This window comes from Myiozetetes cayanensis, unplaced genomic scaffold (assembly GCF_022539395.1).
Source record: "Myiozetetes cayanensis isolate MyiCay16 unplaced genomic scaffold, myiCay2020 scf5-8, whole genome shotgun sequence".
Taxonomy (NCBI): domain Eukaryota; kingdom Metazoa; phylum Chordata; class Aves; order Passeriformes; family Tyrannidae; genus Myiozetetes; species Myiozetetes cayanensis.
The window spans coordinates 106,530,634-106,556,291 of record NW_026087742.1 but is presented as its reverse complement, the minus strand read 5'-3'; the positions used below and the strand labels follow the sequence as shown (position 1 = coordinate 106,556,291).

Here is a 25,658-nt window from a genome sequence, read left to right as displayed (position 1 = left end):
AACAGAGACCTGTTCTCTACAGATGTGCTTTACTCAGTAATATTGTTGGAACAAAACCCAAACAAACCCCAAAACAAACACCCCCCACCACCACCCCCAAGAAAAAAACAACCAACCAAAAAAAAAAACCAAACCAAGGGCTGGAAGGAAGGAAGGAGAGGGAGAGAAGGAGAATAAAGAGGCAAGAAAGGAAGGGAAAAAAGGAAAATATAGATGAGAATAAAGAAACAGGAAAAGAAAGGAAGGGAAAGGAAGGGAGAAAAGAAGAGTGGAAAAGAAAGAAAGAGGAAGGGAAGAGAAAGAGGAGCAAAAGAATTGAGGAAAGGAAGAAGGGAAAAGAAAAGTGGAAGGAAGAAAAAGGGAAAAGAGGAAAAAAGGAAAATAGAAAAAAGGGATTACATCATTTAAGTGTTCTGTACTAGTATAAGTTTAGAAAGCACATGCTGCTAATATAAGATATTTAAAGTGTTTAGTTGATTTGGGTTTTTTTCAGAAATTACTTAACTTTTGTATGCTCTGTTAATATAAATATGAAGGGGATTATTAGTCAAGCAAACTGTAGAGATGGAGAGGGATTATAGAGGTGATACTTGTTTTGTTTTAAGTCATTTTATGATCACTTTTCCAGCTATTTCAGTATTTGCATTACAGAAACAGTATAGTACTTCTGAGCTATGTATAACCACACAAGCATTGATGCTGATGCTTTGCATACATGTATGTAACAATGCAGACTGACAATTTGATTATTTACTGTCAATGAGATCTTTTTTTTTCCTCTGTGTAGCTTTTATTTAATGATGTCTTTAATTTTGTGAGCCCCCCATACCTCAATTAATGTAATTTATTTCATTGGTAACTTTATACAGTATCTAGAAAATGTAAAATGCTTCACTGGAAATGAAAAGCATAATTCCAAGGATGGAACTGAGTTTGTAGGGGAGGATTTAACTACTTTAATGTCTTTAAATTTTTACATAAATAACTTTTTCTACCTTGTATAAAAGATAAATGTTTTGTCAGCTGTGCTGCATTAATTTCCATGTTTTAGTATGACTCATCTATAGTCCAAGAATTATAACTGATTCCTTCTTTCTAGGACTTGATTTTACTTCCAGACTACCAATCCTTCTCTAGATGTATTGCTGAAATAATGGCAGATTTTTACATGTCTCATGTCCTTTATATGTCATATCTGTGTGTTGCACATGGGACATGAATAATACTAACAATTATTAATTGTTACAGCTGAAGTATCTCAAACAATATTGAATCCTAACAAGACTAGCTCTGCTATGTGGAAGCTGACAGAACTTTTAATGCATGAGATTTCCCTGCAACAGCCCTACTGTGCTTAGCAGGGTGCTGTGTAAAATAAAACTTGTGGAGCCACAGATGAATTTCTTTTACCTACTAAAAGAATTAGGGCAGTGAGGATGTGGGCTCCTATGGAGAAAGCTAGCAGTAGTTCCAAGGGGAACAGCTGAAATGGGCAAGTATTATGCTTGAACTGGGCAAAGATTTTGCTTTCTGACAGTATTGGGTGTGCTCTTACAACACTAGCATACTTGTCCCCCCTATAAATCATGCAATGGTTTCAAGGGCTCGGGACAAAAGTGAAACAGCCAGAGCAAATTTCCTCACCCTGTCCTATCCAAGAAGGTTGTTTCCCTCAAGACAATCATTCCAGCTCTGTGTCTTAGTTCCAGACTTATTCTATATAGTAAAATAAAGTAAATACACATTTTTAAAAGAAACCTATAATAGCTATTCAGCTAAGTTTCTACAAACAAAAACTATGGTATCTTTTATCATCTAACTTTATAATTCATCTTAATAAAGGAGGATTTCACTGTGAAATTCTTAGACAAATCTGTGCTTGATGGACTTGCAGTTCTTTCCAAGCAGTTCAGCTCACTCTAAGCAGTAACTGGTGATCAAAAAGATGCTTTTTATTTGGTCTCAGCTTTTTTTAAGAGCAGATAGAAATCTTCTTCCACACAGCCTCAGTAATAAACACTACAGCAAAAATGCAGCACATGGTCTAACTGTAACCCAGTAGAATTATATAAGGATTGATTTTTTTATCCTCTTCAGTCTCTCCATGTGTTTGAACACACTGGAAAAGATAAAACTGTAATAAATAATATATATTTAGTCTATGTGGTATACTTCTAGGTATAATGTGTAATTGTGGCACGATTTTGCAAATAACTTGACAATTTTTGAGGTTAAGTGGATCTTCCTGCTCTATCATTGCCAAGAAAAAGAATCTAGTACACATTGTACTTTTGAGACATGGAAATTATTTATTTCAGAAAATAAATAAAAGGTATATAGATCTTTTTCTTATATACTCTCTGCTTCTCTTGGGATGTGAAAGTGTCACAAAGAAAAGATCTAAAATGCACCAACCAAAATGGAGTAAATATCTTTGTTGTTGCCTTGCTTCTGTGTAGGCTTCCTGCATAGCTGGAATAAACTTCTTGTGGGAGCATTAGAAGTAGTGTAGTATACACAAGTAATTTGGAAAAAGGAAAACCAAGTCTTGAATACTAAGCTTTTGTTAAGAATACTCCACTTTTCATGTCTGTTGCCTACTTAACTGTCCAGATGTATTCTGATTCTATATAGTAATCTGAAATAAAAAGTATGTGGCTTAATTTATTTCAGAATTTTGTATGTGTCAGGAGAAAACCACAAAATGTGTAAACTACAAGACACTTTTTCTAAAAACAAGCAAAATCTGGAAAGCCATTTTTTAAAAATTTTGTCTTATAAACTGCTATGAGTATATGTGTGGTAAAACACCAAGAGGGCATAGATTTGACAGCTTCCTTCTGTGAATCATTATTGAACATGTTTCATGGCACATGTTCTTTCAGAGGAAAAGGCAGCTCTTTCCATCACCATCCTAAAAACCAAGGACTTTGTGCAGGAGGTAGTGCATATAATTCTTTTACCTTTTCATTCTTTCTATTCAGAATAGATTTATCAGTTTTTAAATGTGGAAGGACCTCAGAAGTATACAGACTTAATTAAAAGTTAACTTTTTTACTGTGAACTTCATCCTTTCTTACATGTTATTTTGGCTGTTTACATAAGGATAGTAATATTTAACCCAGCTTAAATAAAATCTCCAAATGCATATATGGAAAGAAATTATGGAGTATTCTTCAGTCAAGTAAACAAAAATAAAGAATCACAGATAAAAACTGAAATTAACAACATTCAGACTTTAAATGAAGTACAAATTTTCAAGTAAGGGCATTCATACCTGGAATACTATACATTGTTATGTACCTTAATAATGGCATTTTAAAAAATATAAATTACCTATTTAACATCAATAAATAAATAAATAAATAAACTATTTACAATGCATTTATATTCTGTAGAGTTACCTCTGATGTATACCAAACTCATGCCTAACTACTTTCCTGCTAGGATGACCTTAGATAAGTAAAATAGTTGGATAAAATCCCTTGTACTGTACCAAAGACATTCCTAGCCTACCTTAAAATTTCCCCAAGTACTGTACTAGTCATTGCTGTGCAAGGAATAGGTATCCAGTTAAGGACATTTGGAACAGCAGTAGGTGAACAAGGACAATCTACTCATGATTCAGTGCAGCTAACATTGCACTTAAAATATCAAATAAAACCAATTCAATTAGGAACACACCAAGTAGACAGACTGTGTGCTCCCCTCCTTCAAAGTCATTCTTCTAAAGAAAATTGCAACAAATTTCCATTGGGGACTATCTGTGATGCTCAGTCAGTGCTGGGTCTTGCTCTCAAATGCCATACATCACTTGCTCTTTCACTCTTTGTCCCTAGCACTCCCATTTTGGGCAGGAAGAAAACCACCACCAGGAAACTCAGTGCCCAAGCATCCCAGGAGAAAATCAGAGCTTTATTCACTAGGTCATTTTCTTTGTGTCTTTGTGTGCTTTTTTGTTTGAAAGTAAAGGTACTTTTGGGCTGATGTGGCTGCGTATGGAGTATGTGTGTGCTCACGCACATATGTGTTTAAATTACTATTATTATTATTTTTATTCTTTCTAATAAGCTTAATTCAAACACTGTTCCCTGCGAATGAATCTGACCTTGTGGAGCTGCAGCATGCAAACGTCTTGGAGAAGGGCAGCCAACGTACAAAGGCTGCATTGAGCGTGTGGGCAGGCAGGAATGCTGGTACCAGGCAGCTCTCTAAAGAATGTTCTTTTGGCAGAAACAGCTGTGCTAAAAATGAGGGGGAAAAATGAATCCAAAATGTAGAGCTGGCCTGCAGTTACGGAGCGATAAGAAAAGTTGGCTGTTCAACATGAGCTGCCAGTTGCATATTCTGGGTCCTTGCTATTCTCAGGCCCTCCTACAGCCGTGGCCCCAACCAGTGTTTTGGTACAGCACAAAGTGGCTGTTTATTGCTATTGACTTCTGAGGCCTGGGCTCCAAAACGCGTTCTGTCAACAGAATGTAAGTGAACTTGGCATTTTAAAGCTCCACTGCTGCGGACACCCAGATTTCTTGGAATTGCTATGCAGCAGGACCGGTGTTGCAGTCCCCAGCTGAAACTGAAAATGTTGCACAGGAAGACGTATCATGTGAAGGTCAGATTTACCTGAGACCCTGGGGGTTTTGTGTTTGTTTGCTTTTCCCTCGTCAACACAGTAAATATATCTTGTCCTTCTTTTGTTGCCTGTCAAAGGCTACACTTTTAACTGTCTACATTTTGCTCAGTATGCTCTGTATGGAAGAAAGGTCGTGTTCAATGCAAAAGGCCTTCACGTGAAAGGGAAACATGGCTGTGTGTACAGCACATGGTACTGCCATAAAAGCAGTAATCAAAACCTGTGCTCCGTGTTGCACTGAGGATTTTTCCACTCTTTTGAAAAATTATAGTTTCTATGATTTTTTTAAGAAATCACATGTGCTGTTTTCTGTTGCCTCCATAGGAACTACAGGCGGAAATTGATGCTCACACTGACATCTTTCACAACCTGGATGAAAACGGGCAGAAAATCCTGAGGTCCCTTGAAGGCTCTGAAGATGCAACCCTATTGCAGAGACGCCTGGATAACATGAACCTCAGATGGAGTGAACTTAGGAAGAAATCTCTAAACATTAGGTAGGACCTGAACATGAGCAAAAGCCTCCTGATGGTGTGTAAGACAGAATGCTGCATTTTGCAAGTAAAAAGGTTTCATTTTGTTTCTGATAGTACTATTTTTGTCTGGTTTGGAATTGTGTTACTTTGAACGTTGGCTTAACTTTGTAAGAATTATTAGGCTTTTTGGTGTGAAAATGATAGTAAGGGATTAGGATTTGAGGCATATGATGAACTTTTGTAATTACAGAGGGACAGATTAGCATGTTTAAACAGTAACTGTACCCCATCTAAATGTAGGCTTTTTCTAGAGCTGGATATGACTTATCAATGAGTCATGAAAATAAGTGATTAAATAACCAATATTTATGATAAGCTTTATTTTGAAGGCTGCTGTTTTCAATGCAAAATTAAAAATAGCCTTGTAAATGAGAAGACAATTTATTTAAGGTTTTAGCTGTTGTCTGGAGAATGGACAGAATTTCCAAATAAAATCTAGGGGTAAAAGAAATCCACAGGTAGTGTCATGAAAGGAAAAAAATTTTTGCTTGCAAGGAAAAATATCATAAAAAGTAACATTACAAATGATCAAGTGGTCATTCAGGTTTCAATGGACTGAAGATTTCTTCTCAAAAGAATTTATCCAGGAAACTTTCCTTCAGAAATATGACTTTTACAATAGGCAACCCAGCTCTGTTGCATTCAGCCTCAGGCATTTTTTCATTTGCTCACTTGCTGTGTGTTGGTGATAGTTCAGAGGACAGCAAAAGGCAGAAGTGTTTTCCAAAGTAATGTATGAAATATTAGCTTTTTTCAGCTCAGGTCCTGAGGGAGGTCAGGTTGTGTAATGACAAAAGCCATCTTCATATCATCAATCATTAAAAATAAATGAAGGATGTGAGGTTGAAAAGATATTAGTAGCTAAAGAGGTACATTCCTCCTTTTTTTTTTTTTCTGAGGAAAGAAGAAGCATAAAACCCTTCAAGGTCTCTGAGAATTCTTTCATCATGAGCATTTTACCCCTGAAGTTGCTCAAATGCAGTGATGTTTGAGATAAAAATAGTACATATACAGAGGAAATATTTAGAAGATGTCATTATGATAAAGACCTTTTTTGCATGAAGTGGTATTCTGCCTCTTAATTTTTCCAGTGATTCAGTTAGTTTTTTTTGAAAGAGTGACATAGGTTCTCTTATTTTAAAGAAATAAGAGAATGAATTTTGTGTGAGTTAAATGGTTTATGTAGTGGTTTAGAGAAATGTTTACTCTTCTCTGAGCTGAAAAACTGCTCTCTACATTTTAGGTAATTAATGTCCTAGTAATCCTAAGTGATGACTACACTACTCTTATGCTAGTCCTTCATAATATTTGTGCACTTCTGGGGAGACTGACAATTCAACACAGCTATTACTCACTGCTGAAGAGGAAAACTTAAAAATCAAACCAAACCAAACAACTAAAAGCAAAATACAAGAGATGCGAAAAAAGCCAAGACTACAGAACCAAATTTAAATCTCTGTTGCCAGAATCTAATTCAAACCCACTGAAGCTATTTAAAAATCATTAAGTTAATGAAACGCTAGGACCTTTCCCAGTAAATAAGCTTGTATAATTTTGGTTTTACTTTCACTGTGACTGAATCTATCTTATATTTAACACATGCTTTCAGATCCCATTTGGAAGCCAGTACCGACCAGTGGAAGAGATTGCATCTCTCTCTGCAGGAACTTTTAGCATGGCTGCAGTTGAAGGAGGATGAATTAAAACAGCAAGCGCCCATTGGTGGAGATCTTCCCACTGTGCAGAAACAGAATGACATCCATCGGGTATGGGCTTTTATTAAATCGTTTGGTCATTGCTTTTTGTGTGGCAGGTCAGTGCTGCATGACACAGTCCTTGTTGGAAAAAGGAAGACACCCTTTAAAATACATCTTAGAATGAAAACCGAAATTCTTCCTTGAGAGTAATAGCTACAATTTTCAAGCACAGCAGAGAAAATCAGCCTTTTGGAGAAGGGAGTGTTTGCTACCATGACCTTCAAAGACCTATGACAGACAGGCAGATTTCATGGCCAGAACAATTACTAGCCCAATATTTTTTGAGGATTAAATAAGTAGTTCTGAAAACTTTTCTAGATCAGGTATTTAAACTTCACATGTACTTTTTGAAACCCTATTTTGCTATTGAGAAGAGTAGCTGATATCAGCCCTAATGCAAAACTCTACATCACTGTGATAACTGTCTATGGCTCACACTGGTTTCATTGTGGAATTCTTACGGAAAGGCAATAGGAGAGTGTCATATGGGGACTGTTCTTAACTAAGATTTGCATTAAAAAGCAACCTACATTGAATTCTTGTATGGGAAGTTGATTTTTTTGAAACCCACCAAATGAACAACCCCCAAAATAACACAGTACTTCTGAATAATTCTTCATACAAAGAGACACAGATTTTTCGGTTGTGAAGGTATGCTTTAAGTATGTCTCCTGTGTTGAACTAAGTTCTCATCTATCTGATGCTAACCTAATGTCTGCTTTCAGGTAAACAGCCTTTAATTTACTATGCCATTGAGGTCTATTCTGATCTGAATGTGAAATCACACTATACAGTACCTCCACTATATATATTCGTTTACTTGGAATTTACTGGGGTGTAGTATTCAAGCTCTCTTTTGTTTCATCCACATGTGTCTTTGATTAAAATAATCACATTATGAGAGGTTTTTACCTCCTCTTTGGTGTCTAGTTATGCTTCAGTGGTTATCTAAAATGTTATTTTAAACAAATGTATTTTTATTGAAGAGTTTAAATTGTTGGTCAGATAACTTGCTTCCATAAGCAAGAGAATATTTCAAAGCCAAAGATCATCCCCTCAAATCACTGGGCTGCATATATGTAACTTCCAGTTTGTGAAACTTTCCAAAAAAGTTATTGTTTCTGAAGCTCCTAAATCTCTGATTTTATTGCTTAATGGAGAAATGTGAAATGTTACTATAAAATGAAATTGTATTTGTTGTTTTTTCCATTCATCAGGTAGCTACATACAAATATTTCTCTCCTTCATGCAGAAGGACACATTTGAGAACAAATAGTGAGATCAAATTTGGAAACAGAACATGACGTATCTTGCTGCTTTGAGTTATTTGGAACCCTGATTTGTGAAAAGTCAAGAAGTACCTTATTCAGCCAGGCATGGATTTTGGCATAGGCAAAAGGCATTCCCATCAGCAGCAGACTGATGGGAAGCAGTCCCAACATGATTTCTTGAGAGCCTATCTCACCAAATGGCTGAGGAAACCAAAGAGAAAGAGGAACAAAAAACATCTCTCTGTCAGTGCCAAATGCTTTTCTAAGATAATATAATGCTTTGCTGCAAAAGGCAGCTTGGTCACATTTCCTAGGTCTTTCTTCTGGAGAGGTGATGTGTAGGATGTGTCTTTCTCACAAAACTTTACTCAGGACTTAAAGCATTATCACAGAAACAGTGAGGCATAAACATCCACGATTTTATGGAGCAGCACCATTCCTTTTTTCACCTTTCCACCATGAAAGTTAAGATATACAATATACTCGAGGTCTGTTCTAGCCAGCTGTCTGTAGCAACTTCCATAAAGTAGTTTTAAAGCCCATCCAGAACATCAGGATGAAAGAAACAATATAGATGTTGCTTTAACTCAGCATGACATTAACTGAACCCATTTCTCCAAAGACGACTCTTAAGTCAAAACAAGGCTTAGAGAATGATTTTGTAGAATTGTTCCAGTAAAAGTTTTCTCATCTAAATAATATTTGAGTCTTTGAAAACATTGGGGTTTTTTCTCCCAGACAGTAGGAATAGTTTTTCATCTAAAGAAATTACTTCTCATAAAATTTTAATGTTGTATATTGCTTTATACACTGTTTGAAAGTTACCCAGGATTCATCATAAAGATGGCAGGACTTCAGTGATAAACTAAGTGATCTCTCTGTCTCTCACCAATCAAATGAAGTATTTAGAACTTTTAGGGATGAAAAGTGTTGTATAAAAGTAAATTACCATGAATAGGTGCAATATGACTTTACAAAATAGATCTTCTCACTTCTCCTTTTTACCTTCTCTGCCACTTGCAGATAGATAACACAGATCTTTGGTCATCCTGTCTAGTATCAAAGTTAGAACATTTCAGTTCCTTTTAGAAATATGTCTTCTTTCCTTTTCCCATTCTGCAGCATTGCAGGAGTTTGATGTAGGAGTTTCTATTTGTAGGTATTCTAATTCCCTGTGGAAAAAAGAACAAGACAGAATCACTGAGATTAATTTATCCTGTCTGATCTTCAAGCATCTCTTACAGAAGAAAGAAAAACAATCAGTACAAAATTCTGTCTCCTGTTCATCAAAATATTGTTTAATTATCTTAGTTTTCTTTTCTTTACTATCATAGTATTGTTTTATTGAAATTTTATTAACAACTGTGTACTTGATACTATTAATCTCATTTAAGTGACTTAGACATCCTGCAGATAGCCTGCTATATCTTTCATTCTTTTAAGAGTTGCCTCATTTTCTGTGTAGTGATTTTATTAACAGCATAAATAGCATTTATGAATATAGAAGGTAGTTATTAACAATTCCATGGAAACCCTTTCACATTAAATCTATAACACCACTGCCTAAGGAGATGTACAATTCCTGCTTTAACACACTAATGTTTTCTAGTGGCCCAGTTGATATCTACTTTTAACAATTTAACAATGCTTTTTTAAAAAACATTGTGATTGACAAACATCTTGAATTAATCTAATTGTACTTTTTTGCATTAAAATTCATTGAAAGAAAAAATATCTGTTTTTTTAATAACAGAGATTAATGTTAGTTTTACTAATGTAACTCTTTTCTCATTATATTCACATTTTTCAATTTAAACAATCTTTGCTTCTTCATTTAGAGAGATTTAAGGACACTCATGAAGAGTAGTGGAGGTCTGAGATAAGCTGATCAATATATGCATTATTAAAACGGTGGACAGAATGCCATTACTGCTGTAGTGTTGATGACAAATAGACATGGTTAAATAAAGTAGTTTACTTACGTTTTTGTCAGGTCATACATTATGCATATTCGATTTCCTCTACAGTCACCACAAAGTGTGGAAGAAGTTAAGGAATTCAATGAAATTAGCCTGAAATCATTAGCTGTACATTAGACATTAATTTAGGCTAATTCTGCTTTCAGTGGTGGTCTGGTTATTATAAAGATGTATTTGTCAGGCCTCTAGATATATATAAATTCTCTTTTTTTCTCCAAAAGTAGAGAATATGTATGTTATTGCTGCTTATGATTTTTATTGGTAGCATGTACATATTTCACAACAAAACTTTAATCAGAAAAGCAGCTTTACCTTCATAGAGTAAGAACTCCTTTTCGAATGGGTTAGTATGAAATGAGCATTCATTATTTTTAATGCTGCTCTGTGCTACTGCTTCAACCTCATGTTTTTTTAATCCTCTCCTTTTCAAATTTCTCATGCTGAAACATATTTTAACTCGGTAGAATTTTGCAGATCAAAACTAGGGAAGGAGATGAGAATTGTAAATAGATCTCAACACCACACTGTTTACTATTCTGTAACTCAGGATTTACAGGCTGTAATCGGCTCCACCAGCTCCAACATTCAGAATGGAAAAGCTGGGGGGAAAAATGCAACACATTGGCTTGTGGTTTTCAGTGTTAAAAAGGCTTTTTCTGATTGTGGCTAAATACAAAATCTACAAAATCAGAAAGCTCCCATTTGCTATTGTTTTGAGAAGGATACAATGATTCCTGCTCACACACTTTTTGGAATGTAGTGCACATCTTGATTATGTTCTCCTGTTGCACAAGAGATACAGCAGAAATGTGACTTTAAACACCCCCTTGAACTATAATGCCACTACATGTATTTGATTGCTGAGGTTTTCTACAAAAGTAGAACAAGCTGAAAGAAGGTATTTTGTGTCCTTCTCATGGAGTGCACATGTAAATAGCTAGGGGTGACCTGACTTCAGCAGCAGCACAATTTACAGCAGGACTCACTCCCAAATGCAGAGCTCAGAGGTATTTCTGGCTTTTAACTGTCCTGTCCTTCAATGTATTCCTGTGTTCCCCTGGAACATCCATGACTCCTTCCTGCTGTTGGTGTGTGTTGGCAGGACAGACCTCAGTCCATGTGCCTCCTGTTTGACTGATTTGGGGCACAGTCGTTTCTGAGAAACAGTTTGTCTTTGTAGACGTTTATAAAGCACATTATTTCTTTAGGCTGTTATACCATTTAGTGTTTTAAAACACTGGTTTAAGTGAATTTGACTGTTGATGTTACTTGTAGCACTGTCAGACGAGAGCGGAGCTGACAGTCCAGGCAGTCCATAGGGACTACCATGCTGGCTTTTAACTTACGTTACCTGCTGGCTTACTTGAGCTGCAGACCTGCCACCAGACCTACCACAGCATTCTAATGGGATAGAATGATGTGAGGTGAACACAAAGGCTAACTAAAGCAATAGATTTTCCTCGTTTGGAGGCATGAAAAAGGTTTATTATGTTTCCTCTTTCCATTGCACTTCATGCACTTCAAGCATGAATTATAAGAATTACAGACCTAAAAACATCTAAGTTTCAACCCTGTAGTAAACCCACTCAGATTTTATGCAGAGCAATGGTATTTTACTTGTTAATATACAGTATGCTACTTTATTTGTGAAAATCAGTGTTGGTTTTTAAAGGTCAACATGATTGGTTAAAACATTCATCACAGTTATTAAGCAAACAGCAGATTCTCCTATGATAGCAGATACATTCTGTGAAAAGGTTCTAGTCCCATTAATGTCTTTGGCACTAAGTGAAGATTTTTTACTTTATTTCATTCAGCCAAGTGGACTTTGCTGAAGGGTTCTCCCAAACACAGTTACAGACCTCATGGTCGGTTCTTGACCATTTAATAAAAAGTGCATTTAAATATTAATAATAGTATAATATAATCATTTCCCTAAGTTTACTTTCCTGAAATGTGTTAAGAACTTTTTACCTATGAGTGCTCATATTATAAACTGAGATGTTCTCATTATTAGTTCTGGTAGGTATTTCCTGTACAGAGAGTCACATATCAAATATAATTCAAAGTGTAATGAACTTTTTAATATTGAATTTATAATCCTTCATTAGTTTGCATAAAAATACAAATTTGGTTTAATAATTAATTTAACTGAATTGGTGAATTTATTATGTCAGAAGCTTATATAATGCCAGCGTTGCAAAAAGAATTTTCTGATCCCTGGAGTAAAATATCTGTTTTCTACTGATGGTATACAGCTCTCCTTTTTGTAGTATTGTGTTTTGTGTTACACTGTGCTATTTTTATCTGCATAATTTACCTCTATGCTACTTGAAAACAGTATTCACTGAACATTGTTTCATAAATACACAAGAAAATGTTGAAATGAAGCAGAGGTAAGGACCATTTAGATAAAGTCTATACAACATGCAGAAGTCCCAATGCAACATGCAAGCCATGGGCTGAGTTTCATCTGCATCTTTATGCAGGGAACATTTAGATTCAGATTATTGGAATCTTACACTCTCTTTAACAAAAAGAGGTAAATGAATTAATAAATAAATACTGAGATATGTACATTTTCAGTAGCCTACCAAAATGTCAAATATTGATCTTGGGAAACTTACTAATGGTCATTTTAAAAGTAGGGAGTAGAAGAGAAATAGTAAAAGAAGCTATTGCTAAAGGAAAAAAAATGTGTCATGCTGGCAGCACATTCACTCCTTTGAATACAATGTAATTTCAGGTTAAGCAAAAGCTGATTATCTCTTTATATCTTTTTTGTTGCTACTTGTCATACACACATGCAAGCTCTTGTTGAAAATTTTGTTCTTAAATCGACACAAAAGAGGTATTTCATTATAGATCCATTCACAATAAATTTGTTTCTTAGACTTTCAAGAGGGAGATAAAAACAAAGGAACCTGTTATCAGGAGTGCACTTGAGACTGTGCGAATCTTCCTCACTGAGCAGCCTGTGGAAGGACTGGAGAAGATCTGCCCAGAACCAAGAGGTAATTGAAGACAGAACAGGGTGATAACACATTGCTGGAAAGATCAGTGATGATCAGCGATGATTAAATAAATTCTGCCAGCCGCTCTGAAAGCATTCCTTTTACACTCCAAGCTGAATGCCAGTATTCAGAAACTAAGCTAAAAATATAGATGAAAGCAAGCCTTAGCAATCCCTCTGAACACTGTGGTACTAAATAGACATGCATATTTATAAGCAGATTTTGAAACTGCCTTTAAACCTTCAGGACCTGTCTATAACTATAGCCCCCTTTGAGGTCTCAAAGCTGCAATTTAAGCTAAAATTCACCTTGTAGTCTCAGGACTACAGGAGCTCACAAATCCACTCAATTGCAGCAAAAGCTTCACAGTGATTAATATTTATCTATGTGCAGGAATATTGTGCTGAATCAGGACACAGCTGATAAACTTTTAGCTATACCTTACATGTTTCAAAACGCCTTTAAGTACTTAAATGCATATTTTTTTGATCTTTATGGTGGCAAGATTTAAAGTTTTTATGAGATTTGCAAACAGGAATACATTAATAAAACAAATTTCACAGGTGCATTGGGTTATGAATAGTTTCTTACTGAGATTTGAACTTATGCAGATGGCAACTGTTTTAGTTCTAAGACAGAATATGCCTTAAGAGCCTCTTGATTTTCACATTTAGATCTGTCACCTGAGGAAAGAGCCCACCATGTCACTAAACTTCTCCAAAGGCAAGCAGATGATGTCAGAACTGAGTGGGATAAGCTGAATCTGCAGTCTGCTGATTGGCAAAAGAAGATAGATGATGCTCTTGAAAGACTGCAGGCCCTTCAAGAGGCAATGGATGAACTGGACCTGAAACTACGCCAGGCTGAAGCATTCAAGGGATCCTGGCAGCCTGTGGGGGATCTGCTAATTGACTCTCTGCAGGATCACTTAGAAAAAGTCAAGGTATGTGTCAGTATATCAGTATTTCTGCATGTAAAACTGTTCATTGCATGAATCCCCAGATCAAGAATTATCTTTTAGAATGAGAAATTGAGAGCTTTGTACCATATTGGTTTGTATTAAAAACCACATATAAAGAGTTTTATAACTTCAGCAATTAAAATTGAATGAGCGTTGAGAATGCATATTGCTGACATGGGGAAAAGCACTACCTAAATGTGTAAAAATCCTCAGCACACTCACTGTTAATTCAAGAGATGCAGAGTTAACAGTTAAAGAAAATAAAATGCAATAGCTAGGGGAACATAGGATAAAAGTATATAAAATTAATTTTGTTCTTTATTTTATTTTTTAAAGTATGATGACTGCATTGTTGTGTTTATACTTGTAGAGTAGGTTTTAAATAATTTAAAATAGATGGTTTTACTGGGTTTTTCATTTACTATCTGTCTTTTTTGGTAATTAGGCTTCATAAGTAAAGATAGTCTAAAAAAAAAACTGCAACCCTGGAAAACCTGTCATTATTTTCTATAACTTAATGCTTATCTTCTTTCAAGGGTTGTTTCATAAAATCATTGCTTATTGAGAAACTCAGGTGGACTTGTCCTCTTTCAGCTTGACTGCCATGGCCAGATTTGATAAATACTACGGGATTCCTTCAGCTAGAGCACAATAGAGGCAGTTGCCATTTTGATAAGAACAAAGTGCCTCTGTTCCAGTCACATAAATGGGAATCATCAGTCATTTTGAAAGAGACCTGAGCTAACTGTTATTTTCTCTAGTAGAACATTAGGATCTAAGGAAGAGGAAATAGAATGACTAATAGCAAGAAAAAAATGCCTTTAAAAATCAAATGTGGTTTATTAAAATAGAAGTCCTCGAGTTTTAATCACACAGAAAGTTTAATGAGTATCCTATACAAATACTATACAAGAACAAATGAAATACTTGTTAGCTGTTGAACAGCTAGCTGCAGAAATTGTTTATCTTCATTTAAATTCATAAATGAACAGAAGAGATCTACTTATAATTTCTCAAAAAGTGCTATTACAGCCATAGGCAGGTTTTTTTGTAAATTTTGAGGAAGATATTCTGAACAGAAACACTGAATCTCTGATACTACAGGAAAACAAAACAATTTGCTTGATTCTAAACTATAACCAGAACTGTTGAATCCATAATTATAGTTCTGAATCCTATTATAGTTTAAAAAATCCATCCTAGATAACATAATGAATGTCTTATTAATTGATTCACTCAAAGGTTAACTACTTTTCCTTTGCAAAGGTTTCAATTAAAAGTTAAATTTGTTGAATAAGACACATGTTATGCAGCCTTCAGTTAAAAGTTGTAAGTGAACGATGAGGTTTTTTTCCTTAAAAATTATATTTTCAGCCAAACATTATCGAATTGATGTATTATACATGTCTCATCCTTGCTCTGATTTTTATAATGTATATTACAATAACTGATGACATTACAGTGTGAGGAACCCTACTTATTTCTCTCTATACATCTAAGAACCGCAAGCACCTTCTGAGCAGATCTTCAAAATGTTGGTCAAATGTGATTGCGTTTCTTACAAATCCTTCTCCTAATTGGGATCAGAGTAGCTTTCCCAAAACTAAGCTGATGAATAACTTACTAGGGAATATGTTTAACCTGGTGCTATTTGTCACTGTTCTCTTTAGTTATGCTGATACCTTCTCACTGTTTTGTTGTCTGTCTGTAGACACCTGCTGAGAAATACTAATAGGAATTAGTACCCATAGGAAGTTTTAGATTTTTATGCTTTACACTCTGAAAAATTATTTTTGTAAACTAATAGCCATTATTTTGGGATCTTATGCACAGAATTTTGTGACTGGGGAGGCAGTTTTAGCAGTGCAGTTTTCTGTTGCTAAAGGTAATTCCCAACACTTATGAGAGCACAATGAAAAACACTTTCTTATGCCATTGATGTTCTGCCATACCACTAGTGGCATAAAACTGGTTCAGCTTTCTGTCATGCACAACACTGTAAGGGAACAGCAGAGCCTCTAGACTTCATGGGGTATATAACTCCTTTCTGATTCTTCCTTTTTAAACCACTGTAAAAAAAAAAAAAAAAAACATAATCAAGACCAGGCAGTAGTGTCTGTTGTTTCTTTAGTCCAAAGCAGAAGTGTATGTCTTAAGAGCACCTGCCAAATAAAAGCTGAATTGTGTAGACATATTTTAAATTAACTTCATTCTGCTATATGATAATTTGTTCTCCTTCACTGTCACATCAAGAGGACACCTTGACTCAATATGATGATTGATAACTGTAAAAAGCAGAACAGAATTTAGTGACATAAGTTCTGTATTTTCCTGTAAAGAATTTTCATTAGTCTTAGTCTTCTTCTTAAGAATTGGTGGTTGTTCTTGAAGATTCACTTTTACAGTTACAAGTAAAGCAATTACATGAATTTTGTATATAGATTATGGATTTTAATGTATTTAATGTAACAAGGGTATTCACAAAGTCTGCAAGTATGTTTTTAATTTTTTGTCAGAGACTATTTACAATTTTTTGCTTGAATTATAAGTTGTTTATTTCAGACTTTCTCAGGCATCACTGACAGTTGCAGCCAATTGTATGTTGCTGACAAATGTTCACTGGAAAATGTCAACCTGAAACTTATTTCTTATTTGTAAGCTGAGCAGAGTTTGCAGTTAGACACAGATCAGAATTCCAGCTGATCACTGATCTACTCATCATCTCCTCCAAAATGACTTTCTGTAGAGATTGAGGACAATCCTTTTGTCCCTAGTTGTCTTTTCTCAAAATGAGACAAAAATGAGACCTGAAGATAACTGGCTACATTTCAGCTGTGTTCATATGTGGCTATAGAAAGTAAATAAATAGAATTGGCAAGGTTAAAATCCCATATTCTTACAAACATCTTAATACTAAATCAGTAACCTCAATTACTGGATGATGAATGGGGATAGGTAGATTTAAATAATAATTAAGTAAAAACCTTATTATATTCTTCTGTATTTTATTTTGGTACTGTTCTGCTACTGTTGTGCTGAAAAGAGCTATTTAAGAAAAGCAGATTCTTACAATGCACTTGTAAGTGTGATGAGTGAACTGTGCTGCCAGTTGCCTATGATGGAGATTCTGACAGAAAATTATTTGAAATGCCTAGGTAACTGGTAATTTCCTATCCTTCCTAAAAAAAGAATTATTTTTATAAGGAATTATTAGGGGTCACATACAGAAAAATTAATGAATGACATCTAAAAGCAAGCCAATAGTCCACATTCATCGCCTCCTAGTAATGGAGATGTGTGACAGAGATCAGTTTTAAATAAATCAGTAGAATCTATGCAAGAAATAATTACCTGGAAGATGTACTGAACAACCAGAATTTCCAAACAACTAGATATCAACAGTAGTACTAGATCCACGTTAAAGCAAATTGTGGTCAGATTGTAAAGCAATGCCTATTCTCCTGTTAATTTTTTGCTAACATAAAATTAAGGAAGTCACTGAATTATGCTAGCAGAGCTCATGGAGCCCAGTCTGTTAAGTAAAATGACATTACACATACATCAGCTTCTGAGATCTTTTTAATTCTCCTTCTTTACCGAGAGACTTTATGTTACTTAAAAAAAATGCAAACAAAACCAAACCAACAACAAAAGAAAATATTTGGTTTTTAGTATGGAGGTCTGAATTTATACAAACAGCAAATTACTGCTATTTGAAAGTAAGTTAACTGGTATATACACTCGTAAATATACTGTCTGGTATACTGAGCAAACTTACTTCTGTAATTTTTTCACATTGCCCTAGATAGTTTCCTACATTATTCCAAGACCAACTCCTTTTTTTTGCTTCAAATTTATATGTTGTTTAGGTTTTTTTCCATGTGCAACATTGATTGGTTTCTCTGCTGTTACAGAAATTTGAGGAAAATATTTCTATTTAGCAGAGTTTTCAACAGGCAAGCCTACAGAAGAAAGTGACCCTAAACTGTTGTTTTCAACAGTTTCAGTATTCATAAACTAGGATGCATTTTGATAATGTACAGGCATCACTCCCCACCATAGCTGCACTTCTTATTATTGTTAGTTTTAAAAAACCCACAAATAATAAAGCATTCCAGGTCCAGAATTTTAGACTATAAACTATGATTTGATTTTTAAATTGCTTGTACAATTATAAAGATGACAGCATCCATTGGTTCATAGCTGAATAGCAAACTATTTGCCTGCAGTATAGAATATGGAAGTATTGTTTTCTTCAGACTACAACTAAAGTAATTACTGTTACAAATGCCTCTCAAGTTTGCCATTTCATACATATGTCATTCTACCATGGAATCATACAACAGTTAATTATGCTATTTTCTTAAACTACTTCAAAATGCATGTACATTTTTTCAGTTTAATTTGAAGCCAGATGTTACCACCAAAGAGTATAATTAATCTGAATTAAATTGTCCTGTTTCCTTTAGTAAGTTTCTTTATAAATTTTGTGGTGGACCCTGTGACTTTTAAAACTGTTTTATATAGAACAACCATTTCCTATTAATTCATTTTCCAGCTTTCCAAAAACAACAAAAAAATTGTCCCTAAGAGAATTAGAGATGATCTTTATAAACAGATTTTGTATGTGTACAATATTTGTACTTTGGGGATTGTTCTAAGCTTCTATAAAAGGAGGAGATGATTTAATGGGATACTAGAGGACTTTGAGCTTTTAAATATAAATATGGTCTATAAAACAAGAATTTAAAAAATATCAACTCTTCATCAGCTGTTTTACTGCTAATATAAACTAAAACAATGATAGAGTATATAAGAGCATAAGAAACTGTATTTTCAAATACACCAAAACTACTGAAATTCACTGTAACACTTCACCATCCTACAGATGTCCTAATTTCATATAATATTGTTATGAATTTAAAAATTTGTGAGGTTTGCTATAACGAAAGAAATAGTTGAAGTTTGTTCAATTTGTTAATCGGTCCACTTTCAGGGAGTTGTTATACATCAAAGACACTTCAGTTAACCACAGTACATTACTAGAAACAGTCTGGTGTGTTGTTTTTTACCTTTTTTTAAATGCATTTTTATACAATAGAGAATTTGTTAAGGCTGTTTGGTTTTCACTGTTGAGGGCAACTTTAATTTCCTAAGGTTTGTCTTAAATATGAAATTGAGTTAAAAACCATGGAGTGTTTCATCATGTAGCAGTATCAGCTGATTTTAGTTCTGCTCTACTTCTTAGCTTGTAGGAGGTGAAAGTTACTCAGTTGTGTCCTGTGGTCTCTTAATCTCATTTTAATGGCTTATGAATCAATTTATTTTGTCACATAAAAAGAAATATATTCACAAGTGGTTATTTAACATGTAACAGTCATGTATTTGCTACTAATACAAATTTAATCTAAAAGTCTCATCTACCTTACGTTGTTGTTATGTAATCAGCCAGATAAGATTGGAGAGTTTGTCTTGGCAATAACTATGGCAGTAACCCACGTCTAAACCGATTTTAAATTCCTGAAGCAAACTATTGTTCCCTCTGCTGACTTCTTTTGCAATAAGTTATACATTTTTGATCTCATATTTAGATGTTACTACTGTAATTATAGTGAATGTTTTACAGAGAACACTAAATTACATAAGTTTTTTGTCTATATTGAGCTATCTATTTTAAGGGAGAATGAAAATTTTTTTTTACATAATAACAAGAAGAAAATGATGAGCAGGCAGAGAAATGAAATCTTTGTCTTTTAAAATTAAGACTACTCTTGACCATACTACCTACTGGGAAACAGTAGCATAATTGTGATACAGGAACAATGACATTGCTCTGCTAACAAAGAACAAACAAAAATGAGTATTCTTCAACCAACTTTTTGGGCCATCACAGCAACTAATGTGAGAAGCAGCTTCTTATATACCATTTTTCAGAAAAACAAGCGCCTGGGAAAGAGCAGCACCAGATTTAACCCAATTTCTATGTTAGCTGTATTAACATGATTATTCATAGAACATCCTACATATTTTCTCTTTGATTAAGGACCTTTGGGCTAAAGAATACATATAACTTTTCCCTGACAGCAAATGAAGTAAAATTTCTGATCTTTGAAGAAGAGAAAAAGGTGACCAGTAAAAGTGGAAATCTTTTTTACCTCCAACCCAGTTTGGTGGAACATGCTATTATTAGATCAACAGATTTCATTTAGAGCCAAATTTTTCCTTGTATGAACTCACCCTGCTGATTTCAGTGGGAGTTCAACATGCACATCTGTAGGCAGAATTTGACTTTTTAAGTATTGGCAATCTCTGATCTTGGTTTCTGATAGCCTGCTGAGAGAACTGACTAATACATGTATAAAGACTTGTCTGTCTTTTTATGCCTCTGAAGTTCAGAACTGAGGTCAGACCAGAACATTTGTCAGAGATTGTTCTTTATCAGTTCATCAGAAATAAGAAAGGGATTGAGCTTTTAGAAGGAGAATTAAACATTAATGTTTTAAGCACCTAAGTGGCATGGTTATTGCAGGGACTCTAGCATTTAAGATGGCTTTTTGTTTTAAGTTTGCCATAAAAATGCAGCATGCATAGATATTAGTCTGGTGATGAAGTATTAACATTTCCAGACATGACATTAAATCAAAGATACTCTTGAACTAGTTTAGTTCTGTTCAAAAGCCTTCTTTTTCTTATAACCTGGAAATGTAAATATTTAGCCAAGGGGGAAAAAATACACAATGAAATAACATTTTTTCTTACCAGGGGACCATTTTATTCAGGCTTTCCTAAGTGAGTGTGGCACAGGGAGGTGAGTGGCTAAAGGGAGCAGAAGTATATCTAAGAAGCATTTATAAAAGAAATCTGATCTGCTATATATAGTCTGCTGCTGAAACATTTCTCTGTAAAAGAAAAGGACATAGCAGAAGTGAATATATAACCAGAGACATGGATGTTCAGTGAGACATGACAGCATGGCAAAGGGAGGAGTACTAGAAATGAATTTTAATATTGTTTGTTTGTGTGAGGAGGCAATTTTTTTTCCATTAAGAGAAATCTGCCAGTATTGTGTTTCTAATGAAATCTTTTCTTAAAACATTGACAAAATACATTCCTGGGAACTATCAAGTGTGCAGATTCTGTAATGATAATGTTTCAGTGACATGGGCAAATCAATGAGCAAAGTAAAATCAATTTATCAAGCTCCTGTACTGGTACACAGTAATTATTTAGGGACTGCTTGATGTAGAGTGTGCAATGAATGTTAGATTGCCTCGAATGTTTATCAGTGACCCATTGCGTTACACTTTTCTCATTTTAATCTTTATACATTTAAATCCTAATGGAGTTTTATTTCAATTTTTTGTCCAAGATTAACCCATAATAAAACCTTGTAATTGCTACTTAGCACTTTTATAGTGCTTCTCATGTTCCAGATTGTATGAGTTAATCTCATCTTTCTGAGACTGCAATAGAAGTATTATCCCCAGTTTACAAATAGGGCAATTGAATCAGTGAAACTAATTTGTCCAGACAGCAATGCCACTCAAATTATTCTTATTCTCTTTATATTTTACCTGCAAATTGTTTTATTTTAGTTGGGTTCAATTATTCAGAGGATTAAGAATGACAATTTTCATTGGTCTCAGCAGGAGCCACAGCTGCTCATTTCCAAGAGCCATGGCCTCCTCTCCCTCGAGACATGGCAGGGCAGCCTGCCAACCACCCAGAAGGATTTCAACCTTAGTGCCTGCGAAGGTGGGCACTACTCATGGCATTTTCCCAGCCTGTGTCTTGTGCTGTTATAAAAACCCAAGACCTGTTTAATTTTTTAAGTTTTATTTAACTGTTTCCTTTTCAGCATTTTATTTTAATATTCTTTTTTCCAACAATAGCTTAAAATGTAAATAATTCTCACTTGTGGTTTGCTAAAATCTACTGTTAGAACTGAATCCCCTTGTTTGGCATTGCTGGAAGATGTTCTTATCATATGTAAGATGTCCAAAAATTTACACCTCAAGAAGTGGGCCCATGGGAATCTCATGTGAGTTAACAACACCACATGCAATGTGCTGTACCTGGGTCAGGGAAACCCCTGCTATCAATCCAGGCTGGGGGATGAACAGATCAGGAGCAGCCCTGCTGAGAAGGACCTGGAGGTGCTGGTGGATGACCAGGCCATGTGCACTCACAGCCCAGAAATCCAAACATGTCCTGGGCTGCATCCAAAGCAGTGTGGGCAGCAGATTAAGGGAGGGGATCTTGCCCTTCTACTCTGCTCTGGTGAGACCCCACCTGCACTACTGTGTCCAGCTCTGGGATCCCCAGCACAGGAAGGACGTGGACCTGTTGGAGCGAGTCCACAGGAGACCACCAAGTTGATTCGAGGGATCGAGGAGCTCCATCCCTCTGATCACCACCCTCAGCACAGAGGAAAGGCAGAGAGAATTGGGATTGTTCAGCCCAGAAAAGAGAAGGTTTCGGGGTCACCTAATTTCAGCCTTACAGTTTCTGAAGGGAGCAAACAAGAAGCATGGAGAGAGACTTTTTACAGGAACATGTAGTCACAGGACAAGAATGGCTTCAAACTGAAAGAGAGTAAGTTTAGATTAGATATTAGGAAGAAATTCTGGACTGTGAGGGTGCTGAGACACTGGAACAGTTTGCCCAGAGAAGCGGTGGATGCCATATCCCTGGAATTGTTAAAAACCAGGTTGGATGGAGCTCTTGGCAACCTGGTCTAGTGGAAGTTGTCCCTGCCCATGGCAGGGGGGTTGGAACTAGAAGATCTTTAAGGTGCCTTCTAACCCAAACCATTCTATGATTCTGTGTTGACTTGGGGTTTCATCAACATCCACTCTGCACACATCATACAGTGGTGGTGAAAAGGCGGAGATGGAAATTTCAATATTAATTCAAGAATTGGAACACAGAGCTTCCAACAAAACAGCTGAACAGTCCATCTGACCTGCATTCTTAGGGATGTTAGAGACTGGATGGACTGTAATAACTCCTTTTGGCCTTAGGCTCCATGAGAAACTTGATTCACCTTTCTAGAGGTAGTAATTATCAACTTTATGAAGCTAAATATTATGAAATATTTACAGGGTAAATGTAAAGACCTGAGGCTAGAAAATAAAGGTTTCTTTTAAAATTAAAATAAAGATCTCTATACTCTTTTTGTTAGAAAAGACAAAGAGTTTCTGAAGCTTCTTATTTGAATTGTTTAATATTGGTTGAGTGTCAGAATACAATCTGGGTCTCAGTAGGGTCTAACCTAAACTTTTGTATGGCCATGTAAAGAATCCATATTTTTCCTCCTGAGCTACAGGATCTGCCTGCTGATGTCTGGATGCTTGAGGTGTTTTGTAATATTATGATGCAGCTGTTGCAATCTTTCTGGTTTAAACAGCTTTCTCTGCATTTGCCTTTAAAATGCCATGCTCATTTACAGCACGGTAGAGATTTACTTTGTAGCAATTATTTTCTGAGGACGAGGAGAACTTCTGTGAGTCTCTGTTACCTGAAAGAGCTTTTGGTAATGAACGCAGGTTATTATTCAACCTTCAATATTTGTATATATCTAATGTGCATTGCCAAAAAATTAACTGATTACAGTTAATTTTTTATTTAAAAAATTACAGTTAGTAATGGTTTAAAAACAATTTTGACTGAGGATACAACCTAAGCATATGTAATCTTTTTAAGTGCTTTTGGCTTTAATTATGCTGAATGAAACCATACTAAAGGAAAAATTTCCTTTGCAAAAATTGCTTTATATTTTCTCTGTCCTTTGTGTAGTGGGTGCTAGACTTTCAGATTACATTTTAGAATCCTTCAAGTTACATACAGTTCCTAGGCACTTCATCACTTCTTGGTTACAAAGTAACTGAGTAACTGGGCTGATTATATGGAAAAATTGGTGTGGAACTGTTCATGACATTTCAGCAGTGATGGCTCTGTCATGACATGGGGTGGTGGTGCAGAACAACTCTAACCACATGTTCTTGTAGAGAATTACAAGCTAAATTTACTCATTTGCTTTTCCCCTTCCACAGATTAGAACATAATTTCAGAATAAATGGAAAGGCAGTAGCATATGTTGCATCTATTCAGGGATCATAAAACTGCATATCAGGTGATGATTTTAAATAGATCGATAGATAGATAGATAGACAGACAGATAGACAGATAGATAGATAGACAGATAGATCGATAGATAGATAGATTAATAATTATAGTAACCAAGTGATATGTGTTTCAGGATAAGTGCACCTATTTATTAATGTGTTTCTGGTTATTAAATTAGACATCCTAATAAATAAATATTTTCCCCTAGATAAACATTTTTTTTCAAATCTAAGCTCTTTACTTTGATTCTTCAGAAATTAGGAAAATTAATACCTGGCATTAGTTCATTTTTTATTTTTTCAATTCAAATTTTAATATCCTTATTTTTAAGAAAATACTGAGTTAGTCTTCCAAATTGTAGAAAATAACATTTGAAAAATGTAACGTTTTACTGATTCAGAAATACAGAATTCAGAATGGGATAAGACTTAAAGGGAATTTGATTTTCCTTCTCCCCTGATGTTTTCTGTTTGAACTATTTTTATCCCAGAAGAGGATTTAAATTCTACTCTACTGCACTCTTGCTTGGTCATTTCTAAGTTTATAAAAATATATAGGATGGAAAATCAAATCAGCTGAAATCCATTTTGTTTCAACACCGCCTGTCCCCAGGAGCACTAGAATCAAATAAAAATACAGGGTGAGTTTAAAGGGAAGCTAAGTGCAGCATATTGAACCAACAGCTGACAATCCCAGGTTTCAATGAAATTTGAATCAGAATACACTAAACCCATCAGAGAAAAAACTGACTCAGTTTGAATGAAAAAGGTGGAGACTGTTGAGCTGTTCTGGGACAGTTCAACCTTGTACAGTTTTAAATATAAAACCAGAAGATATGCTCTGGCCCACAAACAGTTCATCAGTTGGATACTAAGTGAACTGAGGTACAGAAACCTCAGTGCTGGGAACCTGCTGTGGCCCAGGTGTAGGGCAACCACTCACCTTGCTGTGCAAATGGATCCTGCTCTGATTTAGCTGCAGCTGCTGCTGGTATAAAAACTCCCAACAACAGAAATTCATCTGACACAGGAGAACTTTTCTTCCTAAGTCATCTCATATTTTCTTCACGATGCCAGATGTTCTTTTCTGTCTCTTTCACTGGTTATGAGAATTGAGGTTTAACATAAGCCAGTGCTAGCGGGAGTCTCTTCTATATGAGGGAATTCTTCAAGAAAATGTCAGGCTGGCATGAGGCCACCGCCTTATATAAGTGCTGCTCACAGACCACGGAGACAGACTTTTTTCTCTGTAGGCACAGTTGGCCTTTTCTTGAAATCTGCTTCATATTAAGTGTCAGAAATATCCACAGTGGAACATATATGGGGATGGACTTTTCGTGCTCATAATTCTGGTCATACCAAAGTCCTGATGGGAATGCA

At 35.3% G+C, this 25,658-nt stretch overlaps 1 protein-coding gene across 11 annotated transcripts in view; it reads left to right on the top strand.

Annotated features, from left to right (window-relative positions):
- The window catches only part of DMD (dystrophin), a 1,047,400-nt gene that overhangs the window by 848,226 nt on the left and 173,516 nt on the right, over positions 1-25,658 (top strand). For all 11 annotated transcript variants that reach the window (XM_050333288.1, XM_050333286.1, XM_050333290.1 and 8 more), the window contains 4 exons: positions 4,958-5,130; positions 6,779-6,935; positions 13,070-13,190; positions 13,865-14,133. In XM_050333288.1, coding sequence (XP_050189245.1) covers positions 4,958-5,130; positions 6,779-6,935; positions 13,070-13,190; positions 13,865-14,133 — 720 coding nt within the window. The remainder of the gene's footprint in view (positions 1-4,957; positions 5,131-6,778; positions 6,936-13,069; positions 13,191-13,864; positions 14,134-25,658) is intronic.